The sequence below is a fragment of the Catharus ustulatus genome, chromosome 24 (assembly GCF_009819885.2).
Source record: "Catharus ustulatus isolate bCatUst1 chromosome 24, bCatUst1.pri.v2, whole genome shotgun sequence".
NCBI lineage: Eukaryota > Metazoa > Chordata > Aves > Passeriformes > Turdidae > Catharus > Catharus ustulatus.
The window spans coordinates 4,643,573-4,663,856 of NC_046244.1; the positions used below are offsets into that span (position 1 = coordinate 4,643,573).

Sequence of the window (20,284 nt, forward strand, 5' to 3'; positions counted from 1 at the left end):
GCGCGGTGCGGCACCATCGCCCTAGTAACCCGATGCTGAGCCGGGCGCGACCACTCGCGCTGGAGGGGGCGGCCTCCACCGCCGCTTCCGTCCTGCTGTCGCATCCAGCGCGGGGCGCGATCGCTCCGGGCTTGTCTCAACGCAGACTGTCACCGCTTTGCTCCGGCGATGGGGCGCAGGAGGTGGGCGGCGGGGCGGCGCGGGGCGGCAGCGTGTCCATCCTCCACCCCGCCTCGGGCCAGCGCGCGGTTGGTTGGACCCGCGAAGATGGCGTCGGGGCGCGGTGAGTGAGCGGGGGGGTGTGGGCACTGAGGGACGGTGCCGGTGCCAGTCCCGCTCCCGCGCACCGGGACCCTGTGAGTGCGTGGGTGGGTGGCCACGGGCCGGCCCTGCCCTGCCTGTACCCGTGTGCATCCCCAGGCGGGTGCGGGCCGGGCCGTGCCCACCCACGTGTGTTTGTTGCCCAGGGCTGTGTGTACTGACCGTGTGGCTGTGTTCCCGCAGGGTGCGTGTTCCCCGCTGTTCCAGCCCCATGCCCGCCGTAGCTGGCGCCGGGAGGCAGCGGCGATCCCCGGGAGGCGATGGGCGAGTGGGACCGGGTGTTCCGGCAGCACCGGCCGCTGCCGCCGCACCCGCAGCGGGGCCGGGCCCGGCCCCCGCCCCGCTCCACCGCCTTCCGCTGCGTCCTCAAGTACCTGCACGGCGCTGCCCTCTCCCAGGTAGGGCGATCGGTCCCGCCAGGGGACCCCGGCAGTGTCCTGCTGCGCCCGTTGTTTATGCTGAGTCTCACTATTCATAGAATCATGAAATAGTTTGGGGTTGGAAGGGGCCTTACAGAGCATCTCCTTCCACCATCCGGCTATGGACAGGGCTGCCTTCCACTAGACCAGGTTGGCCTTTCCAACTTTCTGGCTTTGAACACTTCCAGGGATGGAGCAGCAGCGATGGAACTGCTGTGCCAGTGCCTCGCCAGCCTAACAAGGAAGAATTTCTCCATAAGACTAAACTTAAACTGTTCCCTTTTCAGTTTAGCTCCCTCTCGCCCCGCCCCTTTATTCTGTCACTTTCTGTGAATGTACAAAGTCACTTTCCATCTTTTTTCCAAGCCCCTTTCAGCATTCCTGTCCGGGTGTGTGGGCCTGAGCTCCCAATGGTGGCTTTTAAAACAAGGTGGTTTTGGGGGGAACTAACTGGAAATGTCCCACAAGCACAAAGTTGTTCCAGTCCCATGCCTTATTACCTGTAAATCTGAGTTAGCATTCAATTAATTTTTCATCTTGTTTTTTTGTTAGTTTAGGTAAATATATTTGAATCAAATTTTCTGGATAGCACTTTAATATCAGTTGCCTCTTTATTCTGTGCTTAATGCTCAATTTTCACACTTTCCCTTTGCTCTGTCAGCCTCTGGCTTGGAGGCAGGTTCGGTAGCAATGCATGAAACTGTCTGTGGCCATGTGCTTTATTTGGGCATCCCTTAGAAAACAGGAATGATGTCTCTTACCAAAGTGTGTTCTGAGCTTTGGGGATGCAGAGCTGGCCTGTCCCCGAGCGTCCCCAAAGCTGGTGCGTTGTGCCTTGCAGGGAACCAAGTACCAGCTGCGCCTCTCCCTCTTTGATGCCACCTACCACCACTTCTTTGGGAAGACGTGGAGGAGCAGCTGGCGAGCTGCCAGCACTGCCCCACCGCGCTTGGCCAGGGCGACCTTCAATGAGGTGGGGGCTGCCAAGGGTCTGGGGAAACACAGGACCAAACCATCCCAGCACTTCCTGACCTTTTTGCCCAGGGTGCATCCCAGACACTGCCCATTTATTAAGCTTTGTGTGTGGTTTATTGCAAACTGGGGTTCTGGGTTTCCTCTGAGGCTGGTGCCACCGTGGGAGCAGCGATGTGCCAGTGTGTGCCACCTGCTGTGTTCGGAGCTGGCGACAGAGAGCAGTGTTTCCCCACAAGTGGGAAGGAAGGGAAGGAGCAGCTGCCCACCCTCCTTATGTGGGAACTAAACTCTCCCAAAGCCATGCTTCCATCCGGTGCTGATACCAGCAAATGTACCTAAATGGGGAGATCCTGCTGCCTCATAGCACGACCCATGTTTTCCAATTCATAGCTCCTGTTTCCAGGAGCTCCTCAGTGCTGCAGGTGAAGTGCAGCACAGCACAGCTCTGTGCTCTTCCTTCCTTTACATTGACAGTGACATTGAGGGGCGTTGACGTGTGTGCTTCTCTCCCAAGTGTTTCAGTACTGTCCCACCCCAGCTTGTTTTGAACAGGGATGGATTAAAACTAGGGCAGAGAGTGCTGCAGAGAGAGCTGAATTCTGGGAGCAGCTGCCTTTCCAAATACATTCCCAGCATCTGCAGGCTTCCTGGGTGTTTGCAATGCGGTTGGGAGCAGTTGGCAGGGTTTTGGGGTGTGGGGAACTGTGTTGCAGCCTGTCTGTGGTAGCTGAATTGCATTACCCATCCCTGCAGCTGCAGGGCTTGGGGTCTGACAGAGGAGGGAGGGGTGATCTGCATGCAGGGTGGGATCTTCCAACGGTGGGAAAGTCAGCAGCTCATTGTTAGGAACAGTTCAGGTGGAGCTGGAATTGATTTGTGACAGGAGAGGGAAGCAGGAAGGTCACTGCTCCTCTGCCTGCTGTGTGCATGTTCGTCAGCCTCACCAGAGCAGGAAGTCATGAGGAGAAGGATCAGAGTCTGCTTGCATGGTGGGCTTTGTCCTCAGGGTCTAGGGCAGAGGAATGCAGTGACAGAAATCTCTGTGTGCATTCAGGAGGGACCCTTGAGCTCAGTGGCACAGGGGATGCCCTGTCAGGGCTCCCTGTGCCTTTGCAGGGTGAGCCTTGATCTGCAGGCTCATTAAGCCAGCACCTTGCAATAAAGGCTAATAGAATAAGGATTTATGTCCCAGGGTTGATGTGTAAATGTCTCTCTCTGTTATTCATTCCTGACAGCCCATATTGCAGTCAACATTTTTCCTGAAACATTGTGGCAATGAATTTTTAATAGAAAGATTAACCTAGCTTTAAATTCTGTCCTGGGGAAATGACTTGTGTCCTGTGCCCTTCTGCCCCTAGCTCCAAGCTATTCCCATGTCCCTCCCCAGGAAGATTTCTGGCTCCTTTTTCCTGCTGTAATGCTGTAGCTCTGGGATTCATTGAAGCCCCACTCATTCAGGGTCTGCACCCTGTGAGTTACTCTGGAAAACAGGTGTTGGCAACAAAAAAAAGTTTGGAAATAAAAAAAGATGATGCTTGAGACTTAAGGGCTGAGATTTTGTAGCAGTAATTTGCCATTACATTTTGTAACTAGAAGGAATTTGCCATTAACTTGTGTCTGGAAGTTTTAATGGATATTCTGGTTGTGCCACTGAGTGTCCCAGCACAACAGGCATTGCTCTGCCTGCAGCTGCCAGCTCTGAAATAACCCATCTCTCTCCTTTCCTGTCCCAGGTCGTTTATTTCCATACCTCCTTGAACCACCCTGGCATTGCTGCTGTCGTGGAAGTGGTAATGATAGCTGGGAAAGGGGATGGGGGCTCTCAGCATCTTTCCTGCGGCTTTGGAACCATCCCCCTCTTTCACGGCGGATCAGAGGTGACAAACCCAGCTACTGAGGACAGAATGTAGGTTCCCCTGCTGCTGTGTGACAGGTCCCACTAGGAATTGAGGTGGCAACATGCATGGCTGCTTTGGGGGGTGGAGGGAAGGGTGACCCTGGGGCTGCAGAAACAGAGACAGCATTTAGAATCCTGGAATTCTTCACTCTGGGGAAGCAGTGATGGGTTTGGAAGGGATGCCTGTCCCTTCCCTAAGAGACAGGGTTTTTCCAGCATAGATTGGGTTGGTTTTACTGCTGAGCAGGGGCTTTGTGGAAGATAGAGATGTGCTTCAGGGTGGATTTACAGACTGCTGCACATGTGCTCTTTGCTTTCAGGCTGAAGCTGTACCATGGGACACCACGTGCCCTACTGCACCCACGCTTCCAGGACCCTATGGAAAGTAAGCAGCAGCCAGACATGGTCCCTTCTTGGTGGCTTCTCTTACCCAAATGTGTGTTGTGTGTGTCTTGATGTGAGACATGGTCTGTGCCCTGGTACTGCTCAGTGGATGTGCCTTACTGCCAGCTGGGAATGGCCTGGCTGGGCAAACACAGGTTTTTCTTTGCTCCTTGCACATGTGTTCACAGATAATGATTCATTCAACATTGGGGCTGTGAAGCTGTCTCCCCAGTTTTGGTCATTTTGGGATGTTTTCTTTTCTTCAGAGAACAAATACATGACAGTGATGGAGAAGAGCCACCTGCAGTATGCCCTGAAGTCCCACCAGCCCCTGGAGGCAATATTTCACCTCCTTCCTGAAAATCTGCTGGTATCTGGGCTGCCGACTGTTCCTGGTTTGCTACCGGCGCGTGGAGATGCAGGTAAAGGCTCTTTCCCTCTGCCTATGCTGCTCCTGCTTTAAGGCAGTGGGTTCCCTGGGAGGCTGTGGGCAGGGAAGGCAGGGCACTGGGATGGGATTCTGGGAGCACAGTGGTTTCTCTGCAGTGTCTGCCCTTGTCAAGAGCATTTCCCCTGTGTGGGGCCACAGCTCTCATGCTCAGAGCTCAGTCTGGAATCTGTCAAAATGGCTCAGTCAGTTTCCTGTCCGTTAATTGCTTTGCTCCTGGGAAGCTGCTAAGGATAAGTGATGGTTGGTTTAATTACAGTCATTCAGCAGAATCTTAGAAACAGCTTTTGCAGCTTGTTTAAACTCAGAGGCGGGTTCAGCATCGCTAGGGCCTGGCAGGTTTGTGGGCGATGAGCTTTTGCCCGCTCAGCTTTTGTTAATCTCTTCCTATGGCACATTGCCCTTTGAGCTTCTGCAATTAAAATACATGTGCTGAAGATTCAGAGGGTAAAAAATTCCTCAGAGTTCTGCAGCTGAGTTATTCTTCAGCTTCCTGCCTGGAAAACCTTCTGCTGATGGCTTTAGGGTAGTAACTGTTGGTACTGAAGCTGAGCAAGGTCTTGAAAGCAGCTGAGTCCCTGCAGGTGTTCAGGAGTGGTGGCTTTCTGTTTGCATGGGAAACCTGTGGCCACCACCTTTGTCTTTCAGATGACTGCTTGCAGAAGCCCCGGCTGATGAAGACGGTCACCTGCTATCTGGAGCGGCTTTTCATCCAGTTGTACCCATCCCTGGAGGAGTTTGAAGAGGAGCTGTTGGATTTACTGAACAGTGATCGCTTGCTGCAGGTAAGTAGAGTGCTGTGAGAGTGATGAAACCCTGGCACAAGCTGCACAGAGAAACTGTGGCTGCCCCATCCCTGAAAGTGTCCAAGGCTAGGTTGGGCAGGACTTGGAGCAACCTGTTTTAGTAGAAGGTGTCCCATGCTAGAGGGTGGAAAAAGATAATACTTAAGGTTTCTTCCAACCCCAATCATTCTGTGATTCCATGATTCTAGGTACTGCCAATGTGGTTGGGGCAGGGGAAGGCACAGTGTAGAGCAGTAATTCTAGTGTCTGGAATTATGGGTGGGGTGAAAAGTGTCAGGTAAGTGATATTCATGCATTTGTTTCTCTTGGAGTCTCCTTTTTTTTTTTTTTTTTTTTTTTTCTGTGGAGATGTTTAGCTTGTTTCCCTATTGGATTAGTACATGTGTGCTCTGTGTGGACTTTGTTTTGAACATCCAGACACTCATAAGCAGAATTTGGGTTTGCTTTGCTGTGGGAAATGCAGAGATGAGATGCAGTGTGTATCAAGTCCATCTCTTTGGAGTGGCAGCCACTGTCCAGGTCTTTTTTTTCCAGATTTGCTCCAACTCTGCCATAAATACAAAGTATTTTAATATCTATTGTGCTAAGGGAATAGGTCCTGCCTCTTGAGATTCTGAAGGGTTGCCTAAATTCTTCTGGCTGTGGTCAGCACAGGGAGTGCTGCCCAAGGTGGAAAACATTCCTGTCACAGGCTAACACTGCACCAGATGGTGAAGAGGTGGTGATCCGGGAGCGGCGGCTGCACGTTGGTGTCCACAATGGCCTGCGCTTTGTCCGGGCACCGCAGGTCGCCGTGCTGGTGCCAGACGTGGAATTGTCACCAGGTGCCTGCCAGAGGGTGTCCAGCTCTGGAGCCAGGTAAAGGGGAACCCCTCTGCTGCCAGTGCTGCTTCCCTCCTGCCTGGGATGCCTCCCACAACCACTTCTCTATCCTGCACAGGGATGCAGGTCAAGCCCTAGTGCTGAGGAGCCGCATCCAGCTGAGTGAAATGGTTCCTCACCCGGCTTTCAGGGTCTGCTTCCAGCTGGAATATGTCTTCTGCAGCATGGGGAGAACTGGTGGGAAGGTAGGGCTGAGAGTCTCTGTGCCTGTGAAAGAGCAGGGATCCATTCTGGAAGAGTGAGCCCTGCTGAGGAACTCTTTCCTCTGCCCCTGTTTCACCATGCTGCATCTCCAAGTCGCAGTAGCTCCTTGTTGCATGGCTGTGCTGTGTAATGCAGGCCCTGCAAAGTGTGCGTGTGCCTTCCACAGCACTGCACAAAACAACCTGCGTGGTTTGGTGAATTATTTTAATTACATGTGGCTCCATTTCTCCACTGTTTATATGTAGATGGAGGAATGTAGCCTGCAGCATCCACACAGTGTTCTGGCAGCTAATTTGGAAAATTTCAGCTTTTTTTTGTAATCTCAAAAAGACTTTTCTTTAGAATTTGGTATTTATGCTGAAGTGAGTTTAACCTGTCCCACTCCTTTTTTTTCTTGTTTTTGCCATGAATGCTGAGGTTCTTCTGGGTGCTTCAGCCTGATGTTCTCAAACTGTAAAGGCAGGAGAAACCTCTGAGGGTGGTCTCTGCAGTCAATATACTCTCACCTACTTACTGATCGTTTATTCACATCTTGGTTTAACCTTTCTGCAGGTTAAACACAGCTCAATGAGTACTGTGTATCTGACCTTGTGCTGTTAGAGCTATCAGCCCCTGGCTGGCTGAATTGATGGCCATTTGTTAGTAGGCTTTAATCATCCTGCTAAGATGTTCATTGAAGATGTAGCAAATACCTCTTGTTAAGCTGTTCAGAGCCAAAGTGGGGGAAATGGGTATTTATAAAGCAGAATGCATGTGTCAGACAAGAGGGATTTGTACAGAGAAGGGAGACCCTGAGCTGTGCTGTTGGGAGTTGTTTGGTCCAGCTCAGCTGGAAAGCTGAAGCCCAGGGTTCCACAGAGATTTGGGGTTACAGAGGCAGATTCATTTGGCTCTGTGGGCAGTGCTGTCTGGGGCAGCAGTGGAGCCAGTCCCTGTGGTGCAGCCCTGGGGCAGAGTGGTTAATCCCAAAGCTGCTTGCAAAGCTGATCACCTTGTCCTTGTCCTCAGTGCCATAATTAGCTGTGAGGGGGATGGTGGGTGCTGGCAGAACCCTCTCTTATTTCTGTGCCTCTCCTTCCGTTTGAGGGAGGCTGTGGATGCACTGGGTAAGTGGAATCCTTTCCTCTCTGCCAGGGATGGGGGTCCAACACATATCCCTTCAGCTTGAGGGAGGGGTTACAGGCATAAGGTCCTGGAAAGTGAAATGTCTCCAGAATGGGATGAAGAGCAGTGGCTTCTGTGATGCCAGAGCCAGGTGTGAGGCGTGGTGGAATAGGAGAGCCAGTGCCTGTCTGGCAGCACCCATTCCCAAGTCCTGGCAGTGAGGGGGGGCTGCCTGGTGCTCACTGTGCTCCCCCACCCCCAGGCCCTGTCTGTCAGTGCCCGCAGTGAGGCGGCCGACATGCGCTCGGTGCGCTGGGCTGTCTGGAGCCCTGTCCCGGGCGCCGGTGACACTGACGTGGTCCTGCCCCTGCGTGGCGGCGCTCGCCGTGGCCCCTGCCAAACCTTGGTCTACCGGACCCCACCGAGCTCCCGGCAGGTAAGGGTGTGCTGGCCCCTGGCAGCTTTGCTCCAGCACCGGGGTGAGGGAGCCGCTGTTGGAGGCACGAGGGAGGCTGCGTGTAGCACACTGTCTGAAAGCATTTTTGTTGCCAACTTCAGGGGAAGCACGTGGAGTCTGGGACTGTCCAATTCCATGTTTCCACTGATTCGGAAGAACATCTTGTAACTGCTGCGGAGATCCTATGTAAAGACAGGGACGAGTTGAAGCAGCCTCCTACGCCATCGCTGAGTGAGTGTTTTCCAGATCGCTGACATTTAAAATATAGAGTGTGGCACTGGTGTCTGCTCGGGAGAGAAAACAAGACTTCAGTGAGTTTCAGCGAGCTAGTTATGAATTACTGGAGTGAAGCAAGTTTTTGTCAAGTTGAATTCAGCTCTTACTTTTTAACTTGCAAAATTCCCATGTGATAGTGTTGCTGAGCCATGTGCAAAACCCTCAGGGGTTGCCAGCACTGCCAAGCCCCCTCCCATTCCAGGTCACCAGGTGCAGGTACTGCTGCTCCTCTCTCTGGACTCAGAGTCTCTCCAGACATGGGGAGATGTTAGTCATAGGCTGGGGAAAAGTAATCTGTTTGTGCCACCACCGAGGGAGTGTGACAGCAGCCTGGGTTGGGTTGATGTTCGCAGGATGTACTGGTGCCTGGCTGGGGAAGAGCAGGCAGCATCTCTGCATGTGCACAGGTGCATCTGTCTATAGTTTGGGGGGACCTGTGGTTGGGGTTCCAGGACCCCTCTGCTGTATTGGAGATGGAAGGAAAAGTGCTGTGGGCTTGGATTTGGCCATGAGGTTGTGTCCAAGCACTGTGCTCCTAAAAATCCTCTTTGGCTTGTTTCTCTCTCATCCCCGTTTTGTGATTGGTGGGAAGCAAACTCCCCTTTCTTTGCAGTGTGTTCGTGCTGGGATCCCAGCTGTGTCTCAGTGTCGTGCTTTGGACACCAGGCAGTATTTTAGTGTGTGTAATATCTCCCCAGCTCACTGATGAGCCACTCGGTGCCACCCCCCAGGCCAGGCAATGCCCATTACAGTGGGTTGCTGTTCCATGCCAGCTCCAGTGCTCTGGTGCCTTCCACAAGATGGCAGTGGCACCATAGCTTTGCTGTGACAAATCCTGTGTTTCTGCTGGCGAGGAGCCAGGATTGCTGCTGGGAGGGACTTCGGAGAGGAAAGCTTTAGGTGGAGGTGAAGGGTCTGGTGATGTTGGGGTCTGTGGGGTTCATCTCCCTGCAGCACATGCTGCATCATGACTGATACCTTCCTGGTGCTACTTGAAAAGTTTTTCCTGGTGCCTTTCAGCTGTAGGTGACTGGGATGCTGATGGAGTTGTGGTGTGGTGGGGAGAGAAAGAAGCAAGTACTGACATTGAGCTTCCAGCCTGGTGCTGGTCTGGAGTGCTCTGTCTTAGGGGAGTATGCTGGGCTGTGGGCTGTGTCCCTGGCGAGGGGAGATCCCCATCAAGGTGATTTTCAGGCACTAACTCCCTGGCATTTCCCAGCTCCAGGGGTCTTACAGCACCAGGGAGAACTTGCAAGTGCAGTGGCAGTTCTGGAGCTATGCCCCTCCAGCATGTGTTCCAAGGTGCTGAAGAGACTATTGGGTTAACTTTTTGTAGAGCTCTGTTGAAAAACGTGCTGCTGCCTGGCCCAGGGGAGACCAAGAGCTTTTTCTGTCAGCTCAGATGCTGGTGTTGCTGCTATGTCTGTCCTTCCTCTTGTTAACGCCGGCCAAAGCCATCCTAACTGGAAGGAAACAATATTTTAGGCATGAGGGAAATGGGGTGGTTTCCTTTACACAGCAGCCAGCATGAAATAGATGGGATATATATGATGGGGGAAAGCAAATTAAGGTCTCAGCATCACGTGGATGCAGAGATGGAACATCTGTGCCCCTGCTCTTCTGCGAAGGACCTGCGGCTCCACAGCACAGCGAGCTCAGCTGTGCCGGCATGAGAGAGCAGCCGAATATAAACACAATAAAGCTCCCACCGTTTCGGGGCACAAATGCTCGAGCAGTTGAAGGGAGTGACAAAAAATAACAGAGAAGCGATGAAAACCTTAAGTATCCTAAAACTTTCACGTCTCATTAAACATCCCACTTAGGCAGCACTGCATGGCTGTGGGGCACCACGGTGCTGTCAGGGGATGGGGGAGCTGCTGTTTGTGCAGAGTTAGCCTGATTCACGGCAAAATAACAAATGGATCTGGAGATGTGCTGTGTTAACCCCCAAGCAGCAGTCTTATTGGGAAATAAGTCAAGGGAAGTGTTTGGATGATGGTAAGCTGGTTCACTGCGCTGCCTTCGCCTCTAAAATTGGAAAGAGCTGGTGGGAGGATAGGGCAGGTTTGGTGGCAGTGGGTGCAGCTGCAGTTATGGGCCCTGAGGGTGATGGTTCCTCTACAGCATCTCCCCTGTCCCTCTCCACAGGAGTGCCAACCCCACGGCGGGTGCCAGGCTCCCCACGGGGACCAGGGGTAAGTGTCACATGCACCAGTGGATGCGGGTGGTGGGCAGCAGCATTCCCCAGGGGATGGCCCACGTGTAGGATGTGCTTCTGGACCCATCCCCTGCCTGTTTTCCTGCCTGCTGCAGCCAAGAGGCACCAAGTGTCCTCAACTCCACCTCCTCCAGGCAGCAAACCAGCTCCTGCCTGTGATGTGCTGGGAGAGGTTCCCTGTGCTCTTTTCACACCTTAGGAGTGAGGGCAGCTCTGGTTTTTGACAGCCCAGATTTGCTGGGTGGTGTTGTCCCTGGTATGTGCTGACAGTGACACACAGTTTGTTCATGCAGAGCTCCCAGGAATTTAGGAGAGCTGTGAATACTGAGAGCCCTCTTTATGCTGTTTTATATCTTGATGCAGGAATCAACGCACGCAAATATTTTTGATGAAATGAAATGCCTCATAAGGCTGCATTAAGCAGTTTCATCTTCCTGCTGCATATGCTCATTCCTCCTCTTGCCAGGGAGCAAGCAGCAGGGAAATAGCAGTGGAGGTGCAAACCCTTGTGTGGCCAAGTTGTATCCCTTCTTGGTGGAATGACAGCACTGGGGCACATGGTGGCCGAGCTCCTTTAGCACAGAGGAGCTGCTGGCTGATATGGCCACCAGGGTTGCCTCAGGGGGCTGCCTTGGCACTGTGGGTGCTCACACTTGCTGCTCTCTCACCAGCTGTCAGTGTCCCAGCTCGTGGCCTCGCCAGGGGGCACAGGCCAGATCCTGCAGCAGGATGGGTGCATCACTCACCTGGAGGCCGACCTGGGCTCGCCGGACACAGAGCCCTGTGCCAACGACCAGCTGCAGGCACTGCCCTTCACCCCTCTGCAGCTGCCCATGGCTGCTGTGGGGCTGCAGGCATGCAGGTGAACCTCAGCTACCCCTCCCTAGGCTCCTGTGGCCCCATCATCTGCCCTGCCAGGGTTCCTGTGGCCTCTTTTGTGGAACTCACCCCAGTTTCTCTGTCAGTTCCCATGTGTCCCTCTCTCGTGCTGCGCTGGCTCGCCTGCACGCTGCCGGCTTTCCAGACATCCTGGACCGCAACCAGGAGCCAGTGGAAATCTCAGAGCCAGTGGAGCTGGGCAGTTTCAACCTGCGCCTGGAGGAAGCTGACCCTCTGCAAGGCAATGAAATTGTCCTGCAGTTCCTGGCTTTTGGCAGGTGGGATGGCAGCTCGTGGTCTTGTGTGTGCAGATCCCAAAGGCCTCCTGGACCTGGTCCTTTCCAAATTCCACCATGCCTCTTCCCTGCTTGGGCAGGAGATGTCCTTGCAGAAGTGCCTCTTCTTTTAGTAGGTGCTTTTGTCCTTCCTGGGCACTTTTAAGTCATAATCCAGTTATTTTAAATTGGATCCATGAGCCACATTGTGATGTCAGAGCTCATTAATGCAGGGCTTCTCCAGAAATGCAAATGGAGTTGGGAAAGTTGGCACCCAAGGGGTGGCTTTGGCTGGATAAGGCCCTGCTTCTGTTTTTTCCATGGCTGGCAGTGTGCTGTGGGAAGGTAACACGCTGCCTTTGCTGGGCGCCTCCATCACAGCATATGGCAGGAGACAGCTGGAATTATGAAGCTTTTTGGAAAGTTAAGACAAACCGTATGGCCGCTGTCTTCAGAAAAGTCCAAATACTTGTGGTGCTGCCAATCTTCTCGTATTCTTCTGCCTCTTGGCATGTGCCAAATGCATGAGGAGCTCGTGACAGAGTGGCAGTGCTGTGCCACAAGTAACCCAAAACTCTCTCTCTCCTCAAGGGATGCCCAGGGCGGTGTGGAGGGGCTGTGGCCGAGGACTGTCTTCCTCACCTTCCAGTTCTACCGTTTCCCACCAGTCACCACACCCCGGCTGCAGCTGGTCAGCACGGACGGGGGGCTGGCAGCCGGGCTGGGTGTGCCAGCGCAGCTCCTTGTCCGTGTTAACGAGGATGGGACCCTAAACAGTAAGCTCTGGTTTTAGCATCCCTGTCTGGCTGCTCTTCTTCCTCTTGTTGGGTGGATGAGGGCTTGCCTCTGGCCCAAGGGATGGGCTGGTGTCTGTTTATAGCAAACCTCTGCTGGTTTGCACATCATGGAAAACATTCAAAACATCCAGTGTTTGAAGTAGAGCACAGAGTGTCAGTTGCATGAGGTGCACATTGAGGCTTCCCACCAAGCTAAGTGCCATGTCTGTGACAGTGTGGTGTCTTGCAGAACCACCAGGCTTGCAGCTGAAGTACATGGTGGATCCAGCTTTCCTGCGGCCCGGGGAGCAGCGCTGGTTCCTGCGGTACCTGGCAGAGCACAGCCTCCAGATTGACATCTGGGATGGAGACTCCCTACTCCATGTTGGGTCTGCTGCCATTAAACTGGAGGTATTGGTTAGACTGAAGGTCTTTTCCTGTGGCTGGTAACACTGAAGGGCTCCCTGCCTGTCTGGAGTGCTAGGGAAGAGCCCAGCTCTCCCTTTCGTCCTGTGTTGAGATGCTGTTGCATTGTCCTTGTGTCTTTAGTAATGGAGATGCTGTCAACCCCTCTGTAACTGAGTCTGATGTCAGCTTGACAAGTCCCTAATCACAGGATTTGTTATCTTTTCCTCCAAAGTGATGACAAAGCATTAACTTTCTCCGCCCTTCCCCAGAACTCTGGCAGTATTCTAGCACTAAGCCCTGCAGAGCCAGGACATCCAGTGCCATTCATACCCAGACCCCTTGGCCCCTGACTCCCCAGTAACTCACTGCACCTTGTCTGTCCTTGCCTTGTCCCCAGCCCCTGCTGCGCCAGGGCCAGACGGCCGTCAGGACCTACCACGAGCTGGAGGTGGCCACGACTGAGTACGAGCCGGACGGGACGGTGCTGGGCCGGGAGGCGCTGCGGCACGGCGCCCTGCGGCCCCTCGGTGTCCGTGTGGCTGTGAGGGGCCGCCTCCACCTCTGCCTGGCCAATGTTGGTGAGAACCACTGCTCATGTGGCCCAAAGGCTTGGGTGGGGCACTCAGCATGTGCAGGGCTGTACCTAAATGAGACCCAGGCTGGCGGGGATGTCATCCTTCCCGGAACCTGCTGGCTGCTTTTATTTTATGTATTTAATTCTGTGTCCTATAAATGTGCAGTGACTCCAGGTTTTAAAATCTTATCTTCAGAGGAGAGATTAACTCCATATAAGATATCTTAAATCGTCATTTCCATACTTTGCCTGCAAAGGGCCGATAAGCTCCTGGGAAGGAGAATCTAAGATCCACAACCCAGGGAGTGGTTTAACTAACATGGTGACAAAGAAGAGGGAAGGAAGGAAGAGCTAGAGCTGCTGTGCCAGGACAGCAGCCACCCTTTGGTGTTTTTCCTATCCTCTTTTTTAAAAAAAAATCAAAATACTGTTAGAAACAGGATGGCAAAGCTTGGAACCCTTTCCTGAAGGATGCAGACAGGTTGTGTAGGCTGGGCAAATACCTGCTGGGTTTACAGCCTTGTGTGGCTCCACTTGGCACAGCCTTTGTGGGAATGGGGAGGTGCAGCAGCATGTGGCCATGCTGGGGGAGGCAGAACACAGAAATGAAAGCAGGATCCTGGTGAGGGGCTTGGAATGGTGTTTGCTCTCAATGCTGCTCCGTCCCTGGGCAGGTGACTGTGACAGAACAGGCTCTGGGGAGCGTGTGGGGCTCTTAGGGCATCACTGGTGTCCAGATATTCCCTCCTCTTGTGTAAATTGGCTGAACAGAGCTGCAGGAAGGTAAAAATTGGCATTAGATTTTATAACAATGGAAATGGATGGTTTCCACTCACTCCTGTCTCCACTTGTGGCAGGTCACCCTTGTGAGGAGACCCCAGGGCAGCTGCCATCCCACTCCTGCAGTGTCACTGCACCAGACAGTGCTGTCATCACCCCAGGTGGTAACCTGTGCTCCCTGAACACTCCTGGTGGTGAGTCCTGCTGAGGCCGGGCCTGTCCCACTGTGGGTTGAGGTGGGCAAGGTCTCTGCTGCTGCAGTGCCAGCTGTGGGTCAGCTGCCCCCTCTGTTGCTCCCCTTTTCAGCCCTGTGGTATTGTGGAGCTCTTGGGGGCTGCAGTATCTGGGGGGTCCTTCCTTGGTGCCATGGTGGTCTCTCCCTGCAGGCAGGCGGACGGCGTGGGCACGGAGGCTGGTGGATGTGGACAATGAGCTGGAGGCCGCACTGCGCAGTCGCCGGCCAGAAGTGAGCCTGGCCCCTCAGTTGAGGCCATGTCCACCCACTGGCTGCAGCACATGGCAGTGGTGTGGCTGCATGAGGGTGATAGTGGCAGGAGGGTGTGGGGCCAGACCCCTGTGGCGTCTGTGGGTTTATGGTCCCTTCTCTCCTGACAGGGCTGGCCAAAGCAGCGTGCTTGGGACCTTCAGGTCATTGATGCCTACCGGGATCACATCAAGGAAGAGAGCATCTACCAGATGCTCAACCAGGCCATCACAGCCACCCACACTGTCCATGCTGTGCTGGGGACAGCTGAGTTCTTTGAGTTCGCCCTGAAGAACCCATACAGCATCCAGCACACCGTGACCATCGAGGTCAACCACCCTGAGCTCAGGTGGGGGCTCCTTTGTGTGTGTGGGGAGATGCCTGGGGGGTACCAGCTCCCACCAGTCCTCACCAGCTCCTCTGCTGCTCACTGCCCCAGTGTCATACTGGACCCAAGGGAGTGGCGTCACTTCAAGGAGCTGACCAAGAGTGTTACACCAGTGGAAGAGGATATGTTCCATCTCCGTGATGACCTCAAGCCTCAGGTCTACCTGCGCCCCAGTGAGACTGTCCACATCCCCTTCAAATACCAGACCTTCTCTGCAGACCCTGCCGTGGTTGCAGCACAGGTAGGCATGGGCCCCTGTTTTGAGCTGTTCCCGATATGAAGTGTTCCCCTTGGTTGCCTGTGAAGAGCAGGCTGGAACAGCCATGGGGAGCAGCAGCAGCTGCAGCAATGCTGCACCCTGAGGGAACTGACTCTTTCACCCCACAGGGGCCGACTGGGCTGGGCATCAGTGCCAATGAGAACACTCACTCCCTTGGGAAGAGTGGGGCCAAGCAGACAAAGCTCATCCAGGTTAGAGAACCAGGTGAAATGCTGCTTGAGGGGCTGCGTGGGAGGAGCAGAATCACTGGAAAACCCCATCCCTCTCCTGCTGGCCCTCGGCACAGGTCTCCTTCCAGGTGAGCGGGGGGAAGCCCATTGCACTCCTGCGGGTGAAGGTGGAGCCACAGCCCCATGTGGTGGACCAGACCTTCCGCTTCTACCACCCAGAGCTCACCTTCCTGAAGAAAACCATTCGGCTGCCTCCCTGGCACACCCTCCCTGGTGAGTCTGTGGCGTGCATGGTGGGGCTTGGGCTCTTCCTTGTTAGTCATCATCCATAGTTCATGGAGCCTTTCTGGAGGCACAGCAGCATCCAGGGAGCACGTTGTTGCTTCCTCACCCCTTCACAGCCCTGGGCTCCTTGCTTGTTCTCCATCTTTCTCTGTTAACTTCAGCCTGAATTCCCTACACTTGTGTGGCTTGCTGGTAGTCTAGCATGAGGAGTTCTGTGTGCAGGAGAGAGGCACAGATAGAGGAAAAGCTGAAGGTGGTTTCCTCGGTCCCTTGTCCACAGGCACACCAGTGGGAGTGCCAGGCGGGCAGCCTGAGATGTTCGTTCGCTGCAGCGATCCCGACATCATTTGTGAAACCAAATCCTTGGTATGTTACACTTTGGCATTGCTGTTCCTTGCATCCTTCTACTGCAGATTGTTTGGGTTGGCAGAGAGCTGCTGACGTGGGTGCAACCACAGAGCATCCCCGTGTACCAGCCCGTGGCAGTGACACAGTGGCAGCGATGAAGCTGGAATTGCTTTTTATTCCCAATTAAAAGGAGCTGCATTGTTTTGGCGGGGGAGGCTGAGCGTTGCCCCTTATCGCATCATGCAGCAGCCTGTGCTTGCTTGTTCTTTTGAGCAAGTACCAGATGATTCAGACACTGGGGAAAAGCAGCCTTTTGTTGGGCTGGGAGAGACCTTTCTGCTGCTTGGGGTACCTGCACCCATTGGCAGCACGTGGTGGGATGCTGTGTCCTTGGGAAGCACAGCAAAGCTTGTCCCTGCTGAAGGATGCTGGGGTGGTTGGACAGCTCCATGCCCAGCCCTGCACCATCCCACTCCCTCCACAAGCAGGAGGCTTTCCTGGGCTGGCTTCACAGTAGGAAAGGGTGGAAGGGAAAAATAAGCTTGGGCATGTACATGTGAATGGTGACGAGGGATAGTTGCTAATTGCTGTTGTGGAAATGCGTTAGTATGGTAATTGGATTAGGGCTTGTTAGAAAACTTGCAGAAAAATTGCCAAAATTTGATTACAGATACAGACCTGGAATGCGATAGTCGTTTGTATCCTCTTTTGTAATTAAAAATACTGGGAGAGCTCAGCCAAGCTGTATAATAACTTAATAACGTTGTTTAACGATGTACCAAACATCTGCTTTAGTAAGGGAGATGGTGGTAGTTCCCCCGTTAATGGAAAGACACCCCTGGGGTCCTCATTAGCTGGTCAGCTGCTGGGACAGTGCTCTGTTGTCCATGCAGGGGCCTGGTGAGCCACAGGACATCTTCCTCAAAGTAGCTGGAGGACCAAGCCCGCAGATCAAAAAGTTCTTTGTTGCTATTTATACGTAAGTAGCAGGACCCCAAAAGGATGGGGAGCGTTGACTCCCATGGTGTGTGGTGAGCCCTGTCTGTCTGTCTGTCCGTGCACAGGGACACCTGGCTGGCAGCACCTGTCCAGATCTGGCAGTTCTACCTGCACTCGCTGCAGCGCCTGGACGTCACCTGCACGGCCGGGCAGCTCACCCGCCTCTCCCTGCTGCTGCGTGGCACCGCGGCCCCACGGAGGGTGCGGGCCTTCACCTCCCAGCCCCAGGAGCTGGAGGTAACCCCCGTGGTGGGCTGGGGGCTGGCTGGCCTTGGTCAGCCCAGAGAAAGCCCCTTCAGAAAGCAAAAGGCAACCCACGCGGAACTGTGAATGACGGAGAGCCGTAAAGCGTTTGTGATAATTATCTTTTGATTAGAGCTGTCATGTGTAGGATCATTGGCGCGAAACCCCGGAGGGCAAATTATCTGTGTTAATGAGACTGTCTGAAGACTCTCAATTTCTTTAGAATTCGTTCGTTGGTAATTGGAAATGTGAATAGTAAAAGGCAGAAAAACTCCATTGCTGTCCTATAAAGGAAAGGCAAAGGCTCCCCAGGCAAAGCCTGTGTGGTGAAATCCATGGCCTGGGGAGCCCTGGGTGTTCCCGAGTGGCTTTTCTCCTTCCTGGCATGAACTGGTCCCAGAGTATTCCTGGGACTGGGAAGTATGAGATTCAATAGTGATAGAATAGGGGTACAGGTTTTTAAGAGCAATTGGGTCTAGTTGATGCTCAAAACTGGACTTTTCAGGGCTGTGATCTGCCGTTGTGGGTGGCTGTACCTCCAGGTGTTGTTCCACAGGTGGATCCGAGCGGTGCCTTCGTCCTCCCTGCCAATGGCATTCAGGACCTGTACATCGGCGTGAGGCCACGGCGGGCTGGGAGCAAATTCATCTACCTCAACCTGGTGGATGTGGAGTCCCACCAGCTGGTGTCCTCCTGGCTGCTCTGCCTGTCCTGCAGGCAGCCTCTCATCTCCAAGGTACGGCAGCTCTTGCCACTGCAAAACGTGGTGATGGCACTGGATCAGTGGTGTCAGTTCAGCCAGTAACCTGGGGCTGTCTCCTGCTTCTTCTTCTCTTTCCATCTGTGTTTTTTTTGGCGCTTGCCATCATAAACACACATCTAGCCCTTGGGGTACTTGAATAATCTCACTGAAGCCCCTGGTAAAATGTCTTTTAGGCTGTTTTGGAGGCAGCCCCACGCTGAGGAGCGGCAGCTCGGAAGTATTCCCAGTTGTGAAATTAGAGCTGCAGCATGCTGCTTTCGATTAGCGCTGTGCTGGCAGAGGCCTTGCCTCAAAGACAGAAAATTAGATTTCCTGGCTAATGTGTTTCTTCTAAAAATGTTTTCCTGAACCCCTTGATACTGGGAAAGGTTCAGATTGGCATTTACACTGATGCCCCATTGTCCTGCCACATGCTGCTCGTGCTATGGGGTGTTAAGAGAATCAGAGTAGTTGGGACTGGAGGGAGCTGTTCAGGGTCATCAAGTCCATCTAGTTATCTGAGCACCACAGCTTTTCCTGGGAAGGAGAAGGAGCTGGATAGTCTCCGCTGCTCTCCCAGCCCTTTGTCCTTTGCACTTGTAATTAATTTTTACTGCATTTGATCAAAGCTGGGTTCTTTCTGCTGTCTGGCAGAGCAGATGTGAGGTGTGGGAGGGGAAGGCAGTGTGTGAGAGGCAATTCTCTGTGGTAGGTTTGGGGGAGTGCCCATTTTTGCTGCTGCCCACCCTGCTATCTGTGCCACCTTGCCACGGCCCCTGCTTGCCCCACAGGCCTTTGAGATCTCGCTGCCTGCAGGAGGTGGGAAAGGCTGCAACAAGCGCATCACCTACACCAACCCCTACCCCTCACCCCGGCTCTACTTCCTGTGCACCAACCGCCCCGACCTGCTGCAGTTCAAGGAGGATTCCTTCGAGGTACGTCCTGCTGCCAGCACTGCCCCCTTTGTCAGACCAGGCAATGCTGGGGGGGTGCCAGCTGTGAGGGCCACCCTGGCCAGGGGGAGGTGGGCACATGGAGGGGCTAGGCCAGGTGCTGCTGCCTCCTCTTAGCCCTGTCTCCTGCAGGTGGCCGGAGGGGAGGTGTACACCATCGGCCTGCGCTTCGCCCCGAGCCAGACCGTGGGCGAGGAGGAGATCCTGATTCACATCAATGACCGTGAGGACAAGAACGAGGAGACTTTCTGTGTGAAGGTCCTGTACCAGTGAGGCTGCCTGCCCATCACTGCAAAGCTGCAGGTTCCTGTGCCAGCCCAGCAGCTTCATCAGCACTGCCTCAGGGATGCCTGTGTCTGTCTGAGGGTGGTCATGACCCCCATCCCCTGGCTGTCACCTTGCCAGGCTGGTGTCTCTGTCACTGGGGTCCCTAGGCATTGCCCTGAGTGCCGGTGGTGGCATGCAGCTCTATCCACACAAATTGAGACGAGTGGATGTGTTTGTTACGGCACTTTGTGACTGCAGGATCTGTATTTTTGTTAAGCGTGATGATATTTTAGGCACTTTTAATCTTTTTTTAACTTGAAAAGTTTGCAGATTTCATTCTGCAGAATATTTTTAAAGTATTTTATATTCAACGGTGAGTTTTGTACACACTAAGGCAGTTCTATGGGATTTTTGATACTTTTTACTCATCCTTGATGCATAAAAATTGCTGTGCACAACTGTCAGAGTGTGGCAGCATTTTCTTCCTGGGGAGGTGGAAATGCTCAGCATCCTTGTCCTGTGGAGATGAGTCCAGGAGGTTCCCTGCATCACCCCCATCCCCTGGAGCATCCTGGGGGTCAGGGCAGGGACTGTAAGTGGCACTGGGAGGGTAGGGCAGCTCACCAGCTCTGGAAATGCTGCCTCACTCTCCACAGGCCTGAGGCTGGTGAATTAGTGGCCCCGATAAAGTCGGGTGCCGAGTTCCTCTGCCTCCCTCGCACTGATGGGAAATGACAGCTCATATTTTAGAAATGATTATACTGTCTGCAGCACAGAGAGGCCCCGAAGTTGGGTTATTAAAGTAGATTAGCTGAATAATTTTTATTACATTTTCACACAACGATATTTCTTGAGGCTTATGAATGAGCTAGTGCTGTACCTGCAGCACAGGCAGCTCGAGTAGTGAATGATGTGCCAGCATTCAGGGGATGCCAGCACAGCACAGGGACTTGAGCTGAGCTGGTGCTTGAATGGTGCTGCCTACTCCTCTGCAGCACACGCCTGTGGCCCAAAATCTACAGAACTGTCATTAAGAAAAGTT

The 20,284-nt window shown here is 53.6% G+C and overlaps 1 protein-coding gene across 3 annotated transcripts; it reads left to right on the forward strand.

Annotated features, from left to right (window-relative positions):
* The first annotated feature begins 26 nt into the window (after positions 1–26).
* On the forward strand, positions 27–19,706 carry NPHP4 (nephrocystin 4). 3 transcript variants are annotated; one of them, XM_033079471.2, is made up of 29 exons: positions 27–283; positions 505–719; positions 1,582–1,713; positions 3,449–3,621; positions 3,933–3,997; positions 4,263–4,418; positions 5,093–5,229; positions 5,942–6,108; positions 6,191–6,317; positions 7,703–7,876; positions 7,999–8,128; positions 10,322–10,368; positions 11,063–11,253; positions 11,357–11,548; positions 12,137–12,321; positions 12,572–12,732; positions 13,127–13,307; positions 14,161–14,277; positions 14,470–14,549; positions 14,699–14,916; positions 15,007–15,196; positions 15,343–15,426; positions 15,522–15,678; positions 15,971–16,056; positions 16,932–17,017; positions 17,103–17,274; positions 17,837–18,016; positions 18,814–18,957; positions 19,108–19,706. In XM_033079471.2, exons 2-29 carry the CDS (start codon positions 582–584, stop codon positions 19,246–19,248), a joined length of 4,011 nt encoding a protein of 1,336 aa, XP_032935362.1. In that variant the 5' UTR covers positions 27–283; positions 505–581; the 3' UTR covers positions 19,249–19,706. The 3 variants fall into 3 exon arrangements, with proteins under 3 accessions (XP_032935362.1, XP_032935361.1, XP_032935363.1); XM_033079470.1 differs by lacking the exon at positions 27–283 and having other exon boundaries at positions 489–719; XM_033079472.1 differs by lacking the exon at positions 27–283 and having other exon boundaries at positions 489–719; positions 15,534–15,678.
* Positions 19,707–20,284: the final 578 nt, after the last annotated feature.